Source organism: Cryptotermes secundus, unplaced genomic scaffold (assembly GCF_002891405.2).
Source record: "Cryptotermes secundus unplaced genomic scaffold, Csec_1.0 scaffold267, whole genome shotgun sequence".
Classification (NCBI taxonomy): domain Eukaryota; kingdom Metazoa; phylum Arthropoda; class Insecta; order Blattodea; family Kalotermitidae; genus Cryptotermes; species Cryptotermes secundus.
In genome coordinates, this window is record NW_019733322.1 from 822,196 (window position 1) to 836,377 (window position 14,182).

The 14,182-nt window shown below is 41.9% G+C and overlaps 1 protein-coding gene across 4 annotated transcripts in view; it reads right to left on the bottom strand.

Moving 5' to 3' along the window:
• The window catches only part of LOC111867932, a 31,929-nt gene extending 24,816 nt beyond the window's left edge, over positions 1–7,113 (bottom strand). For 2 of the 4 annotated variants that reach the window (XM_023858167.2, XM_023858166.2), the window contains exon 1: positions 6,889–7,110. In XM_023858167.2, the coding sequence (XP_023713935.1) occupies positions 6,889–6,979 (91 nt within the window). In that variant the 5' untranslated portion in view covers positions 6,980–7,110. Of the gene's footprint in view, positions 1–6,888 lie in introns of all 4 variants that reach the window. The other 2 variants (XM_023858165.2, XM_023858164.2) reach the window with 2 other exon arrangements.
• Positions 7,114–14,182: the final 7,069 nt, after the last annotated feature.

Consider the following 14,182-nt stretch of genomic DNA (forward strand, 5'->3'; position numbering starts at 1 on the left):
CAAATAATTAAATTTCTGTATGGTGCAAGGTCTTCTATGGGCCATACAGAACCACAGGCAAATTATAGTTTCGTATATTATTGTTATTATTATTATTATTATATTCGATATAATTATGATGACGTCTATAGGACCTAAATGAAGCTGCGGCTGCACGTATCTCTGAATGCCATGCATACATACATACATACGCATGTTTTCCAACCGGCAGTTTCAGACTGGGATTTCAAGGCCTTTTGTGTCTTGTTTGCCTTAACTGTTTGGAGGAAGTGCAGCCAGACGACATAAATAGCCACTTCCTTCCCTATTTCAGAAGCTTCACGAGTTACGGCATGTTACAATGCAGGCCTCCTGACCTCGCAGCTCCACTGTATGACAACACGCCCAGAAAAAACATCATTAAGAATTCTCAGTTAATAAAGAAGCAATTTACTGCATTTATTTAAGAATTACAATACGTCTAAATTGTTATAAAATACAAATAATTAAATTTCTGTATGGTGCAAGGTCTTCTATGGGCAGTTTGTGTTGGAATCCGAAGAGATGTGTCGCTTACTACTTGAGATCCCGCTGTACTGAGCCGGTTCACATCGTCACAACGGCTAGAGCCTGTATCTGAGGGTCATTCCAGTGAACGTGGCGGTCAAATGGCCTAGCAGACCTGTTTCATATTCCGGACTGTCTGGCTTCGAATCTCTTGTTCCAGGAAACTTCGGAGTACTTAGGCAATGGGCACGACTATTTTCTTCAACACCGTTTCCAACTCGCCATTCACAAATTAGCACAGGCCCACATTAAATTAGTACCAATCAAAGAAGAGGAACAAAGGCGCCCTTGCCATCACGTATTCTCCATAATGCGCACAAAAAAAGAAAACAAACTCCGTGATTTTAGTCCACAAGCGAACTATTCCGACCGCTGCTTGTCGGCGAAGTTTAGTTCCAACTTTTACGGACAGAGGGTGTCGGGTGGTCAGCGCAACGAATCCCCACGGCCGTTAATTTCGGTTTTGTAGACCGGAGTCGCTATTTCCCTGAAATAGTTCGTCAATCATCCTCACGAGGCTGAGTGCACCCCATTCCAGACCAACTACTTCTCAGAAAAAAATCTGGTAGCTCCAGGAATCTAACCCGGACCTCTGGATCTGTAGCCAGGAACGCTGACCACTAGACCACAGAGGCGGTCCTCGATAATGCGCACACATCAGTTTAATGAAACCGTCTCATACAATATATTTCAGCCCTTTTAATAAAATGTTCACTCCATCATGTAAGTTTCGCCTGAAATTTCCTCATCTTAAGTGGTGTCCGGTGAAGTAAACAGCTGTTATATTTCTAACATTACATGAATATTATATAGTGAATACATATAAATCAGCCTGCCAATTATAACAATGACATCTGTAATTCATGGTTGCAAATTAATGAAAGATTATACGTTCTGTTAGATGGTCTCATCCACTTGTTATGGAACGAACATCGCTCTATAAGACAGGCAGATAAAGAGAGCGTAGTTAAAGAAATCATGAATAAAAAAAGAAATATGTTTTTATTACCTCACAATGTAAAGGTAATGTTTTCCTTGTATTTAACTAATTAAGCATTCAGCCATGAAGGCGTATGGGGTGGTGGATGTATAGATCCACATTTTCTTAACCTCGGCACCAGCTGGAGGTAAGTGCTCAGCTTCACGCCACGGCCAATTTACCCCCGGTGGAAAGGGCTTCCGGCACGTATTTAGAAAGGAGATTTAGTGGACCCCAGAGCCGGTCTGGACGACGTGAAGAAGAGAAAATTCTTAACCTTACCCGGACTCGAACTCCGATCCCTCGGTCCTCCAGCCCGTAGCCAGTCGCTATGCCGACTACAATATCCAGGCTCTATTATCTTCCAATATAATCAAATATAAACATAAATACAAAACAACAATTCATAATAACGCAGACCATAGTATCAGGTCAGTCGTCGTGATGGCAAGACTGTACTGACCTCGGAAGGCTTGACTGGTTGACTTCTTTTGGCTACAATAACATCATCAATTTTCTCTTATTAACGGATTTACTGACGTGACTTTTATCGACCTAAGGGTAAGCATCGACCACTTATCGGTTTGTCTGTTCGTGTCCCTCAATCACGTCATTGCCTTTACTCCAGTATCCAGCTACATTGAGCAAGGTTATGGCTGAGCAGCTGAGAGTTACTCATCTGTTCAAGAAGCCCTCTGTCTATCATGGATCCCGAAAGCTTATTAGCATGTTCACAACGTTTAGCCAATGGTTCCTACCCTACACCCGAAGGGTCCACTCCATATTTTTACGTATCTTACCAATTCTTTAGGATATACCCTCGCATTATCCTACCAGATATTCCTAAGTCTCCCAAGTGGCCCGTTCCTTTCCAGAGACCCGAGTTAGAAACTTAAGCAGCACAAATTTCTGTCGACGTAAACAGTCTGGAATCGTACAGCAATGATCCTTGGCAGGTGACAAACTGTCCGAATTCCTGCTGGATGGCAGCTTGATCCCAAGCAGTCGGTCAGTTGTCTGCTGCTATGCAAACAGCAGATTCGTCACAGTCTCCATCGTCGTCTGCCTTTATCCTAAATATCAATTTTAACACTTTCTCTACAGTGGATTCATTTCATAAGAATTATGTACTGATGTGTATGTATTTCTATTTCGTAAATAAACGTGCTGCACACTCAGCCCATTTCAACCTCCTTCGCGGAATTCCTTACACAAGTTCTCATTATGAAACATATCCTCGTTGCCGTATTCTTTTACTCTTCTTAGTTTCAAATACTGGCCTATCACAAAGATCGTGCAGTCTAAGACATGAACCATTTTCGCTCGCTCGAACGCTGGGATCGTGGGTTCTAATCCCACTTGAGGCATATATGTCTGCGTGCGTTTATTCTGTTTATCTTGTTCTGTGCGTAGGTAGAAGCCTTGCGATGGACTGATCCCCCATCCAAGGAGTCCTACCGGTTATGTATAGGATTAAGAAACTGCAAAAGCGGCCACAGTCCAATAAGAAGAGCTGTAGAGCCATGGATGGTTGGCCGTACGTGGCCGTATCATAGCTCAAGCGGTTAGTCGCTGGCTTCCCACAGCAGCTTCCCGGTTTTGAGCCCGGGTGAGGTCATGTGGGATTGTTGTGGACAAAGTGGCGCTGGGGCAGGTTTCTCCGAGTACTTAGGTTTCCCCTGTCAATCTCCATTCCACCAGTTGCTCCACAGTCACACTCACCTATCATCTGGGGCTGGTACAGTAGGCCAGATGTGGCCGCAGTACCAAGTGGACGCAGTCTCACCCCACTAAGAATAATAATAAAAAAGGAACAGGTGTTTACGTGAACCATAAGGACAGTGTTAGTTAAAAAAGAACCGGCGCACCTATGTGAATCCCCTCCCCTCAAAAAGAATAACCATTCCCTTATGGGATTATTTCTTCTTTTTAAAGGTTTGCTGAAGCCATAAAACGAACTAAAGTGGAACGCCAATGATTCTAAGCGAAATTCCGGCGATGTGCATGACGTCACGCCTACGTCTTGGCAAATACTGCGTCATCGTACTAATCGAAAGTTAAAAAAAAAAAAAAANAAAAAAAAAGATCATTTGCACCGCAGAAAAGCGAAGCTTAATCTATCTGTGAGGGGAACGGGGGAAATTACTGTCAGACAGAATCCATTCGCAGTGCTATAAATTACGACTAATCGATCCGGTTAATCGATCGATTTTTAATTTACTCGTATTATTTCAACGAATAAGCTTCAAAGCTAATGATTTAACATGGGACTTGACTTAAATTTGAGCAAAGTTTGCTGATTCTGTATATGCTCTAAGTATATTCGACTTGTTACTATCAGCATCGAGAATCAAAAACAGTAAAGCAGGACACCTTGCCAGTAGGAGTAATCGTCAAACACCTCGTATTCTATTGGTTGATGGAAAGAGTCGAAACCGCAATTTTCTTTTACCAAAGTTTTGCTGAAAATATACTTTATTGGAATAGTAAAACAGTTTATTCATTATGCCATTAGGACGTGCCATAATTTAGGCGGTTAATCACTGACTTACCACCGCGGCTGCCCGGGTCGGGCCATGTGGGATTTGTGGTGTACAAAGTGGGACTGGGGGTGGGTTTTCTCCGAGTACTTCGATTTCCCCTGCCAACTCTCATTCCACCGAATGCTCCACACTCATCATCTATCATCCGGGGCCTGTAAGATGGGTCAATTAATGTCGGAAGTAGCAAGTGGACTCAGTCTCAGCCCCATCCCAAGAAACTATAATGAAAATCTTATGAATACACATATTCTAACGCCAAGATTTAATAGAATTTTACATAGGGTTGTATTTAGACGCTATGCTTATTAACATAAAATTAACGGAGTTGCCCGTCTTTCCTTGTTTTCTTAAAATAAACTTCGGGGAAATTAAGAATTTGTGTATTTCTTGTGGAATGTTTATCAATATGCATTCGCGTTGAACAATGCCTGTAGGTTTCGTTTGCATTTTAAAACCAATTATGGTCGCTTAGCAACCAGAAGAGGAAAACAGAAGACTGGACAAAAGCATGCATTGTATAATGTGACAATTATGAAAAACATTCATTCAGTGATACAATTTCCACGCCTAATTGGATACAAGGATGTAACGATAAGATTTAACTTAACTTCGACTCACTCACGGAGCTGAACCCTTCTTGATGAGCCGCCAATTGTGCAGCTACTCAAGCACTTCCCAGTATTTTATGGAACCTGAAGGTTCATTACTCTACAAATGATTTAAATATGTTCCTTCTGGACTACAAAACAATTGGTTAGGAAGTCACCGATTAAGTATTGTTAACTGTGATCAGAATACAAATTACGATTAAGAATCAAAGGCCCATTCAATTAAAGCCTATAGACACACTACGCATAGCGTGCATACAAAGCAGATATCGCCGGCATTAATGGCCTACGCTTGTTACCAGCTTCTCTCGAAATATATTAGTGCCTGAAACACGACGCAGTTATTCGATTCAAAAATACTCTGAATAGTTATAAAGAAAACTNAACACTACGCAGAGCATGCATACAAAGCAGCTATCGCCGGCATTAATGGCCTACGCTTGTTCCAGCTTCTCTCGAAATATATTAGTGCCTGAAACACGAAGCAGTTATTCGATTCAAAAATACTCTGAATAGTTATAAAGAAAACTTCTAACTGAAAAAGCGAAATACACATCTCATAGGCCAGTACTTCAAGGAATCTGGATAATTTCGGTTTGACTGCGGTAACAGGGGAGTGTGCCCACGTTGGGGAGGAGGACCCTAGGCAAAATGGGGTGTGAGCTTCCCTCACAAATATACGACGCAAGGCATAGGCCCACGTAGAAACTGAAGAAAATCATGCACAAAGGCAAAATTATCATAAAAACAACATATATGGAATGCGAATTTTTGTCTTATACCAATTTTCTTACCCGTATATACATGTACACATGTATCTATCTACGGCTCTACAGCCCTTCGTTGGACCTTGGCCACTTTTTCAATTTCTTGATCTTTTACTCAGTCGGTAGGACTCCTTGGACCGAGGATCAGCTCGTCGCAAGGACGCTAACTGCACACGAGACAACACAAAGACAGAATAAACGCACAGAGACATACATTACCTCAAGTGGGATTCGAACTCATGATCCCAGTGTTTGAGACGGTTCATGCCTCAGACCGTGCAGCGTATCTATAATATATTAGGAATGAATCAAATTAAATTGAACACAATTTTGCAGAGCACCTTACGGCATCTGAGGAAAAGGCAGAACAGTCAGGTTGATATTTTGGTATCTGTATTGAAGAAATTGTGGCGGTTTTCGCTAAAGTTGAGACGCTTTCGCCTGCCCTTATCCTGAAGCTTAGAGGCCGATAGACGTAAATGACAACCAAGTGAGAATTCAGAAGAGGGTCACCGTGCCCTGTGCCAGTGTACTGTTCCAGGACAGGTGTACAGCTTGAGAAACCCACGCAAACCCTCTAACCAGACACCTTCGAAGTAGGTCGCTAAGTAAGGGTCAGAAACTTCTTGGTGGAGGTCTTCAGAAAGATTTTACGTGAACAGGTACACATAAGTAGCATCTGTTTCCGGCTCGTTTCACAATGTCGATCATCCATCGAAAGTGACGATGGGTCGAGTCACTTCATTGGTGAACTTATTTTTACTATTATTATTTGATTAATTGCTACTCGAAACATACACGGAACTTCACCATGTTCAGTTGCTCCTCCAGCGGTTGTCCTTCCGCTGGACGTGTTTCTGCTGCTAATGCAGTTTGTAAATGTACGGATATTTTTAGAAATTCACGTTTAAATATAAACAACCGTAACTGATCTTTTTTTTTTTGTATTTGTATTGTCCTTGTGTTTTCTTGTTGCTATTGTTTTTGCATTCGCGCTGACTCTGCAACTGGCCACTGGCTGTTGAGCTCAGCACGTACCTGAGAAGTGTATTATTATTATTATTATTATTATTAGTTTGTTTCCGTATATGCATTAATGTGTTTTACCTCCAATGCTTACCTTTAATTAGTCTTTGATTTTATGTTTTGTTTGTCCAGTATGTAAATTATTTTATCTACACTGTGCTGTGTCTGTAATTGGCCTTGCGGCTGTTGGCTCAGCACATAAATAATAAAGAATTTTATTATTATTATTATTATTATTATTATTATTATTATTATTATATTTCAAGACCAAGTAATTTCACTTCTCGCCCTCTTCCGACTTACGTAGAGCTACACGAGTTTTACGAACACGAATTCTGAGCTGAGCAGTCCACACAGTGTCTAACAAACATATATATGACACTCTAATAAATCATAATTGAAAAAATCATGTTGATTACCAAGTGCAGGTCCGCCATTTCTTTCAGGTGGAGAAAAAGCAATGGTTGAAGCAGCAGCCACCAGGAGCAGTAGTACCGTAATGGTCGTCATGGTAACAGACAACAATACACTGATACCTTCCCGTGAGCGAAAGAATTGCCAAGCAGTTATTCTAACCTTCAGCAAGGAGAGGACTATGTTGACACGTGATCTTCTGAAGTTGCTATGACTCAGGAACCGCTTTTGTAACCCGCCTTAAGAGCCATTCCATTTGCATCGTGACGGGATACGAGGACACACGAAGGTAACCGAAGAATGTTGATGTTACTTATCTGCGGTTTCGTCATGGGATACGAGTAGACGTCAGGAAAGGGGCAAGGTGGACCTAAGGCCGCTGCTTGTACCACGTTAGGTCATCAGTTTCCAGTCCGAGGTCTGCAAGAATTACGTTTTTAACACTCATTTTGAATGAAACTTGTTCTTTGACCACAAGGAAAGGGCCCATAGGTTTGTGAGACTTCGAGGCTCCCATATTTTCTATGCAGTCGGGTCACAGATGGCGAAAAAGAAGAACAGGCGGATGGAAAACAATATCATGTAATTAGGGGCGTGATATTTCGTGCCCTTAATTATCGTCTGCTGTCTGAAAACATAAAAATTAAAATATACAAAACTATAAAATTGTCTGTGGTTATGTATGGGTATGAAACTTGGTCTCAGATATTAAAGGAAGAACATAGACTGAGGGTGTTTAAGAACGGGGTGTTGAGAATATTTGGACCGAAGAGAAATGAAGTGACGGGAAGTTAGATAAAACTACATAATGAGGAGCTTCATAATTTGTATTCTTCTCCAAGTATAATTCTAATGATCAAGTCAAGGAGGGTTAGATGGGAAGGGCATGTAGTACGAATGGGGGAGAAGAGGAATGCATATTGGAGATTAGTGGGAAAGCCAGAAGGAAAGAGACCGCTAGGAAGAACAAGACGTAGGTGGTTGAACACTATTAAAATGGATCTTAAGGAGAGAGAATGAGGTGGTATGGATTGGATTGATCTGGTTCAGGATAGGGACCAGTGGAGGGCTCTTGTGAACACGGTAATGAACCTTCGGGTTCCATAAAATATTGGGAAGTTCTTGAGTAGCTGCACAATAGACGGTTTCTCAAGCAGGGTTCAGCTCCTTGACTGAGTGGGTGAATGTTATAAGGTACCGCTTTGAGCTTCTGTAATAAAGGCTGAATCTGCAGAATTGTGTCACCTTGCTCTTCTTGACTCACGGAGCACAAAGTACACATCAACCCATTTTACGAAAGCTCAAATTCTACTTCAGAAAAGTGCTGTAATGTAGCTGTAGGCTTGTAGTGCACCAAACTGAAGTATGCACTGCGGAAATGGCTGAGTGTCGTGACATGGGAAATGTCTGGGAAAGGGGTCTCCTACACCTACGCTGTAAGAAACAAAATGGCCAGGAGGTGAGACAGAAGCTAGTCCGTGCAACGTAAATAAGTTGAAACAAATATTAACAATTCAAAATTAAAGAAAATATCTCTTGAATCTTGAACCTCAGTTACATCAGTACAAATGATGTCTTCTTAATGTCAAGTAAAATTGTCCCTGTGTTTAATTAAGCATAACGCCTTTAAGATGTATGATTAAGTTAAGGTGTAACCCCTCTATTCTTGACATCGGCATTAGAGGGGGGTGAATGGTCACCTTCACGCCTCTGCCGCTTTACACCCGGGAAGAAATACCGGTACCCGCTGGATAGAAGGCTGAGTGGACCCCAGAGTCGGTCCGGACGCTGTGGAGAAGAGAAAAATCTCTTTCCCTTGACGGGGTCGGATTCCGGCCGTCCAGCCGAAGCCCGTCGCTATACCGACTGAGCCATCCCGGTTCCACCCATTAATGTGAGTGACCAAAGTTCACACCGAAATTAAATAACTGGTAGAGGTATTTCTACTCCAGAGATTAATGCGGTTTATTGCTCAGAAAAGTTAGTACCCACCTACCAGAATACGGTGTCATGACTTTGAAGATATAAACAAGAATTTTCATCGCTGTAAAAGCCTCAAATTCTTTATACGATCAAGTTAGTCTATGGTTCATAACATTGCCCACATAGCCTCATTAATATAAACAGCCTTCCGATGAAGAGCGCAGCCTGTAACTGTACAGTGGAGCCTTAATTGTTCTGATGAATGGGTTGGTTTGTGATCAAGGGTCGTACACTGTGGTCTTCCTGCGTCTCCCTTTACAGAGTGTGGCTCAAATAATGGAAACACTAAGAAATTGGGGAACAGAGTTTGTTTGTGTTAGTTACATTGAGAGAACTTCAGTTGGCAACACTGAATGTTCTTCTGTTTGCTTACACTCTGTGTAAGCAAACAGTGTCTGTGCATTAATGATTGTGCTGAGTGACAGTCCATGTGAAAGAATCGGAAAACGGGAGACTTGTTCGATTTTGAAAGAGGACAGATGATTGGTGCGCGTTTAGCTGGAGCACTTGTGACAAAAACTGCCACAATATTGCGTGTAACAAGAGCAAGAGTTTGTAACCTTATGTCGGCATACACGAATCATGAAAAGAGAATATTAACAGAAGGAGAAGGTCTTTCAACTGAGAAGAACAGTTTCGAAAAATCACAGAACTACTGTAGAACAGATGACAGAAAAACTGAATATTCAACTTGAAGACCCTTTTTCAACAAGAACTCTCCGGCGTGAGTCTCACAAACCCAGAACTCCCGGTAAGGCTGCAGTTGCTAAACCTCCGAGTACTGAAAGCAATGCTCAAGCGCGTAAAGGATGGTGTCACACCCATAACGCCTGGACATCAGGCAGCTGCAAACGCACGCGTGATATGGCCAGAAGACTCGTCCTTCACGCGGTTCCCTGCATCAGGAAGAGTTTACGTTTGGAGACCACCTACAATTCGGAATTCCTGGTTCAAACAATGAAACACGCGGGAAGGTACTGTGATGGTTGAGGCAGCAATATCGTGGTACAGCATTCTGTTGGTTCCATTACTACCCCTCATGGCCAAATTACTGCAAGGGAGTAAGTGGCGTGGACAGGTTGGGTAATCGTTATTTCCGAACAAGGATTCAGTTTTCCAAAAGATGATAATGTACCAATTCACACAGCTGGAACTGCTCAATCATGGTTTTAAGAGCATGAAGATGAACTTCAACATCTTCCCTGGGCAGCACATTCACCAGATTTAAATATCAATGAACCACTCTGGTCAGTTTTGCAGGCTAAATTGAGGAACAGATTACAATCATCAATATCTCTTAAACAACCTGAAGCTGCTCTTCAAGAAGAATGGTATAAAATTCTGCTGGAAACTGTTCAAAATCTTGTACGAGTCTATTCCAGGAAGTATTGCTGCTGTATTGAAGGCATAACGAGGTCCAGCACCATAGTGATACAGAAATGTGTCCAGTATTTGTAGTGTTTCCATTTTTTTGTTGTCCAGCCCCTCTACTTTGGTTTTATTGAAGAGTAAATTCTGGGAATCTGTTATTGTCCACTGTGTCAAGATGGTTTAACGACGATTCTCCACGGTCACCGACTCTTTCATTTACGGAATGAATACCTGGTTTATTCCTTATGTTCTCGTCGTTAATTACCAGTTCTTTGCATTATGTGCGCGAAGTTAAGGCACACGGGGAGGTAGCATTCCTCTGTCCTCGTATACCTGCCTCCCTACCTATACGACTGCTTGAATCCACATATCCACGAACAGCAAAGAGACATATTTCACTGAACTATGTCCATACACACCTGCTGCTAACACAAAGCGTATTCAGCAACAAAACAATACGATCCTTCGTGGTGTGTATGTGTTTGATGGCATTTCAATTCTAAACTGCATTCCTATTTTTTCTAATAAGGAATGGTCTTCTCTGAACTCAGAAAACAGGATCTATGTACGAGGGTGCTGTCGGAACGTTCCTGGACTGTGTCAAAAAAATGCTGGCTTAACTTACTCAATTTTGGCTGACATCTCCTTCAAAACACTTTCCTTTGGAACGCATACAGAGATACCGTCGTTTCTTTCCACGCTTCAAAAGGGCCGTTAATGCTCAAATTTTCTGTTAAAACCTCCTGGCAAATTCCATAACTGATCCCAACGATGTCTGTGACCTCATGGATTGTTCAGCAACGGTCTTCGTGAAAGAGTTCTAGATTTTTTCAACATTCTCTGTCGTTTTATTGGTGCTTGGTCGCCCTGAACTTTCGTCATTTTCAACTGTCACTCGACAGGCCTTGAAACATGAATGTCATTCAGAAACCACTGTCCGGCTTAAGAAAGTTCTCCTAAAGCCTCACGAAGCATTTCAAGGGTTTCAGTAACAGATTTACCGAGCTTCACGCAGAACTTGATGCACAGACGTTGCTCGATTTTGTCATCCATCGCAGACAAAATGAAACCCAAAGTTGAAAAAGCACTGGTGTAAAAGTAATGCGTGTTCGCAGCGCGGTGTCACATGGTAGACTGATGCAATAGGCTTGCGGAAGTGTGACCTTGGCCTCCCCTTTGACCTTTAACAGAGGTAGTTAAAAACTAACAGTCCGGGAAATTTCCGATACACCTCATATTAATATTTTTAGTTTATCATTGATTCCAACTGCTAGTGCTCTATTTATACATAACTTATAAGGGTATGTTTCTTCCATGTTACCGTAATGCTGCGGAGTAGTGATAATTTGCAAAAATATACTTGCATCAGCGACGAGTAGACATCAATGTGGGTGAGCGACTAAAAATAGCAAGGACTGCATCTAGAAATTTGGTGAGGAGATTCTGTCTAACACCGTCTAGTTCGAAGACTGTCCGATGTTTCTTATGAACGATCAGTTCTTCCGAGACGCTGGACTCTCTCAAACTACGCTGTATCACGACCAAGGAGGCCGAAGTCTTCATAATAACTTCGTTGTAAACCTAAAGTCCAACAAGTTAAGTATATGCATATTTGCATGTTTCAAGTACGGTGGACTGTGCCCTAGACGGTTTCCTTCCACAGTTTTTGTAATTTATTATACTCATTCGTCCTCTTATTCGATGTAATAACAAGACACAACAAACAAACAACGTTTCAAGCGCATCTGTGAAGAACTCCCATAGGGTAAGTTGTGGAAAGCAAGAAGAGGAAGAAGACATGGACGCAGGGCACAGCTTCTCAACGCATGATTAGCAACTGTGATGCCATTTATTGCTCATATAAATGCATCATTATGAAATTAATCGCACCACAAGAAACACAATCAATTGACTCAGAAATGTATTTCGTAAAGTACATATCGGCATGTACTGTCTTCGCTCGCTTGGAAACCGGAATCGTGGGTTCGAATCCCACTCAGGGCATGGATGTTTAGTTTGTGTGTGTGCGTTTTTCTGTGTTTGTGTACAGGTAGAGGCCTTGCGACGAGCTGATCACCCGCCCAAGGAGTCCTACCGAATGTGTAAGATCAAGAAAAACCGAAGTGAACGGAGAAGTTCATGGAGGTAGGCCTAGGCCCACTGGGGCTGTAATGCCAAGGAAAAAAAAAAGTACATACAATGTTGGGAAGTTCTTCAGATAAAATGTGCACTCTTGCAGTCACAGTGACCGCGCGGTTTCAGGCATGAACTGTATTCACCCGCTCGAACGCTGGTATCATGCCTTCGAATTCCACTCAAGTCATGGATGTCTGTATGGTGTGCAATTTATTTTGCGTTTGTGTTTTTTGTGTTGATAGAGGCCTGGGGAAGGGCTGATCCCCGCCCAAGGAGTCCTGCCGACTGTGTATAGGATCAAGAAAATGAAAAAGCCGTCAAGGCCCAACAAAGGGGATGTAGAGCCATAATAATAATAATAATAATAATAATAATAATAATAATAATGTGCAGTTCTTAATAAAATGGATATAACTATCTTTATTGCCATGTACAATAAGTCTTTCATATTTTTATTATTCTGTCTCCTCCTCCTCCTTTCGTGTAAAGCGTTCTGGCCTGTTCCCATTAGAATTCATCTGGTATTATGTATTTTATACACTTGGCAAGACTGTTTTGACGGGTGATCAAGGCCGCTACCTACATAGGACACAAAAACACAGAATAAACGCGAACAGACACCCATGCCTCGAGTGGGATTCGAACCCGCAATCCCAGTGTTTTAGCGGGCGAAAACATTTCATGCCTTCGAGTGTGCGGCAACTGTGACCAGGGCCCATTTTACTAAAATCGGTAAATCTCTGTTTGGGTTGCAGTTCAAGAAGACCAGTTCAGAAGTGACACACCTCTGGTCTCTCTGGTTAAACAGACCTCACATATAGTCGTATAGCTGAGTCAGATTCAGTTCAGCCGTTTCGGAGAAGACCCATGTACAGGTGCTGCCTTCCCATCACGCTATCCTTTCGTTCATTCATAATTTACAAGCATATCCACGAAGATATTTGCAAGATAAGTTGAACCCGAACCTCCGGCTACGAGAGAGGAAGACACGCTGAGCGTGGCATGCCATGTTCGGTGAGATCACATACTTGGGAAGCCCTTTTATAATTTAATGAAAATAACTTTACTATTGACAAGGAAAGTGACTTGTTTCTTACTGTTATTATTATTATTTCTTAGAATAAAATGCGGTGATCCAACCAGTAAGCAACACAAAACCGTGTGTATGCAATAAAGGGTACAGTCCACACAGAAACTCAATACTTTACAGCTTCGGCCTCGGATGAAAGAGGAAAAGAAGAAAAATGAGAAAAAGACAAAAACTAAAGACAAGAGCTAAGTGCTTAATGGAGCAAGGATAAGAAAATAAAAACAAAGACGGAAAGAGGAGAAAGAAAGGAAGAAGGAAAGGGAAAAATAAAAGAAAAATTAAAAAGGAAGGACAGGCAAAAGAAAGGAGTAAAGTAAGAAAAATTAATTAGGAAGGAGATAGACAGAGAGACAGAGAAAGAGGAAGCTATCGATGTCCTTGGCTCTGTCAGAGCTGCGCTCTTCAGTCTGGCGTAATCTCAGTTAATTAATCTTGACATTGCGCTAGGTTTCGGAACTGCGTTTTTTTTCCCACTGACCTCACTCCACACATCGGATAGTGGGCTGTGAGATCGTGGTCTTTAAGTGAATTTGTTTTTCTGTCAGAATGTTTGGAACTGAGAACATATTTTACACCGAACAAGTCTGTTCAAGCGACATTGGTTTTGTGCTACAGTTGGGAGGTACTTGGATCTAATCTGGGCTAAACACTGACTATCCAGGCCCAGGATTTGGATTCTTCAGTCCTTCAGACAACTGCTGGCATTGTACCTCATGTTA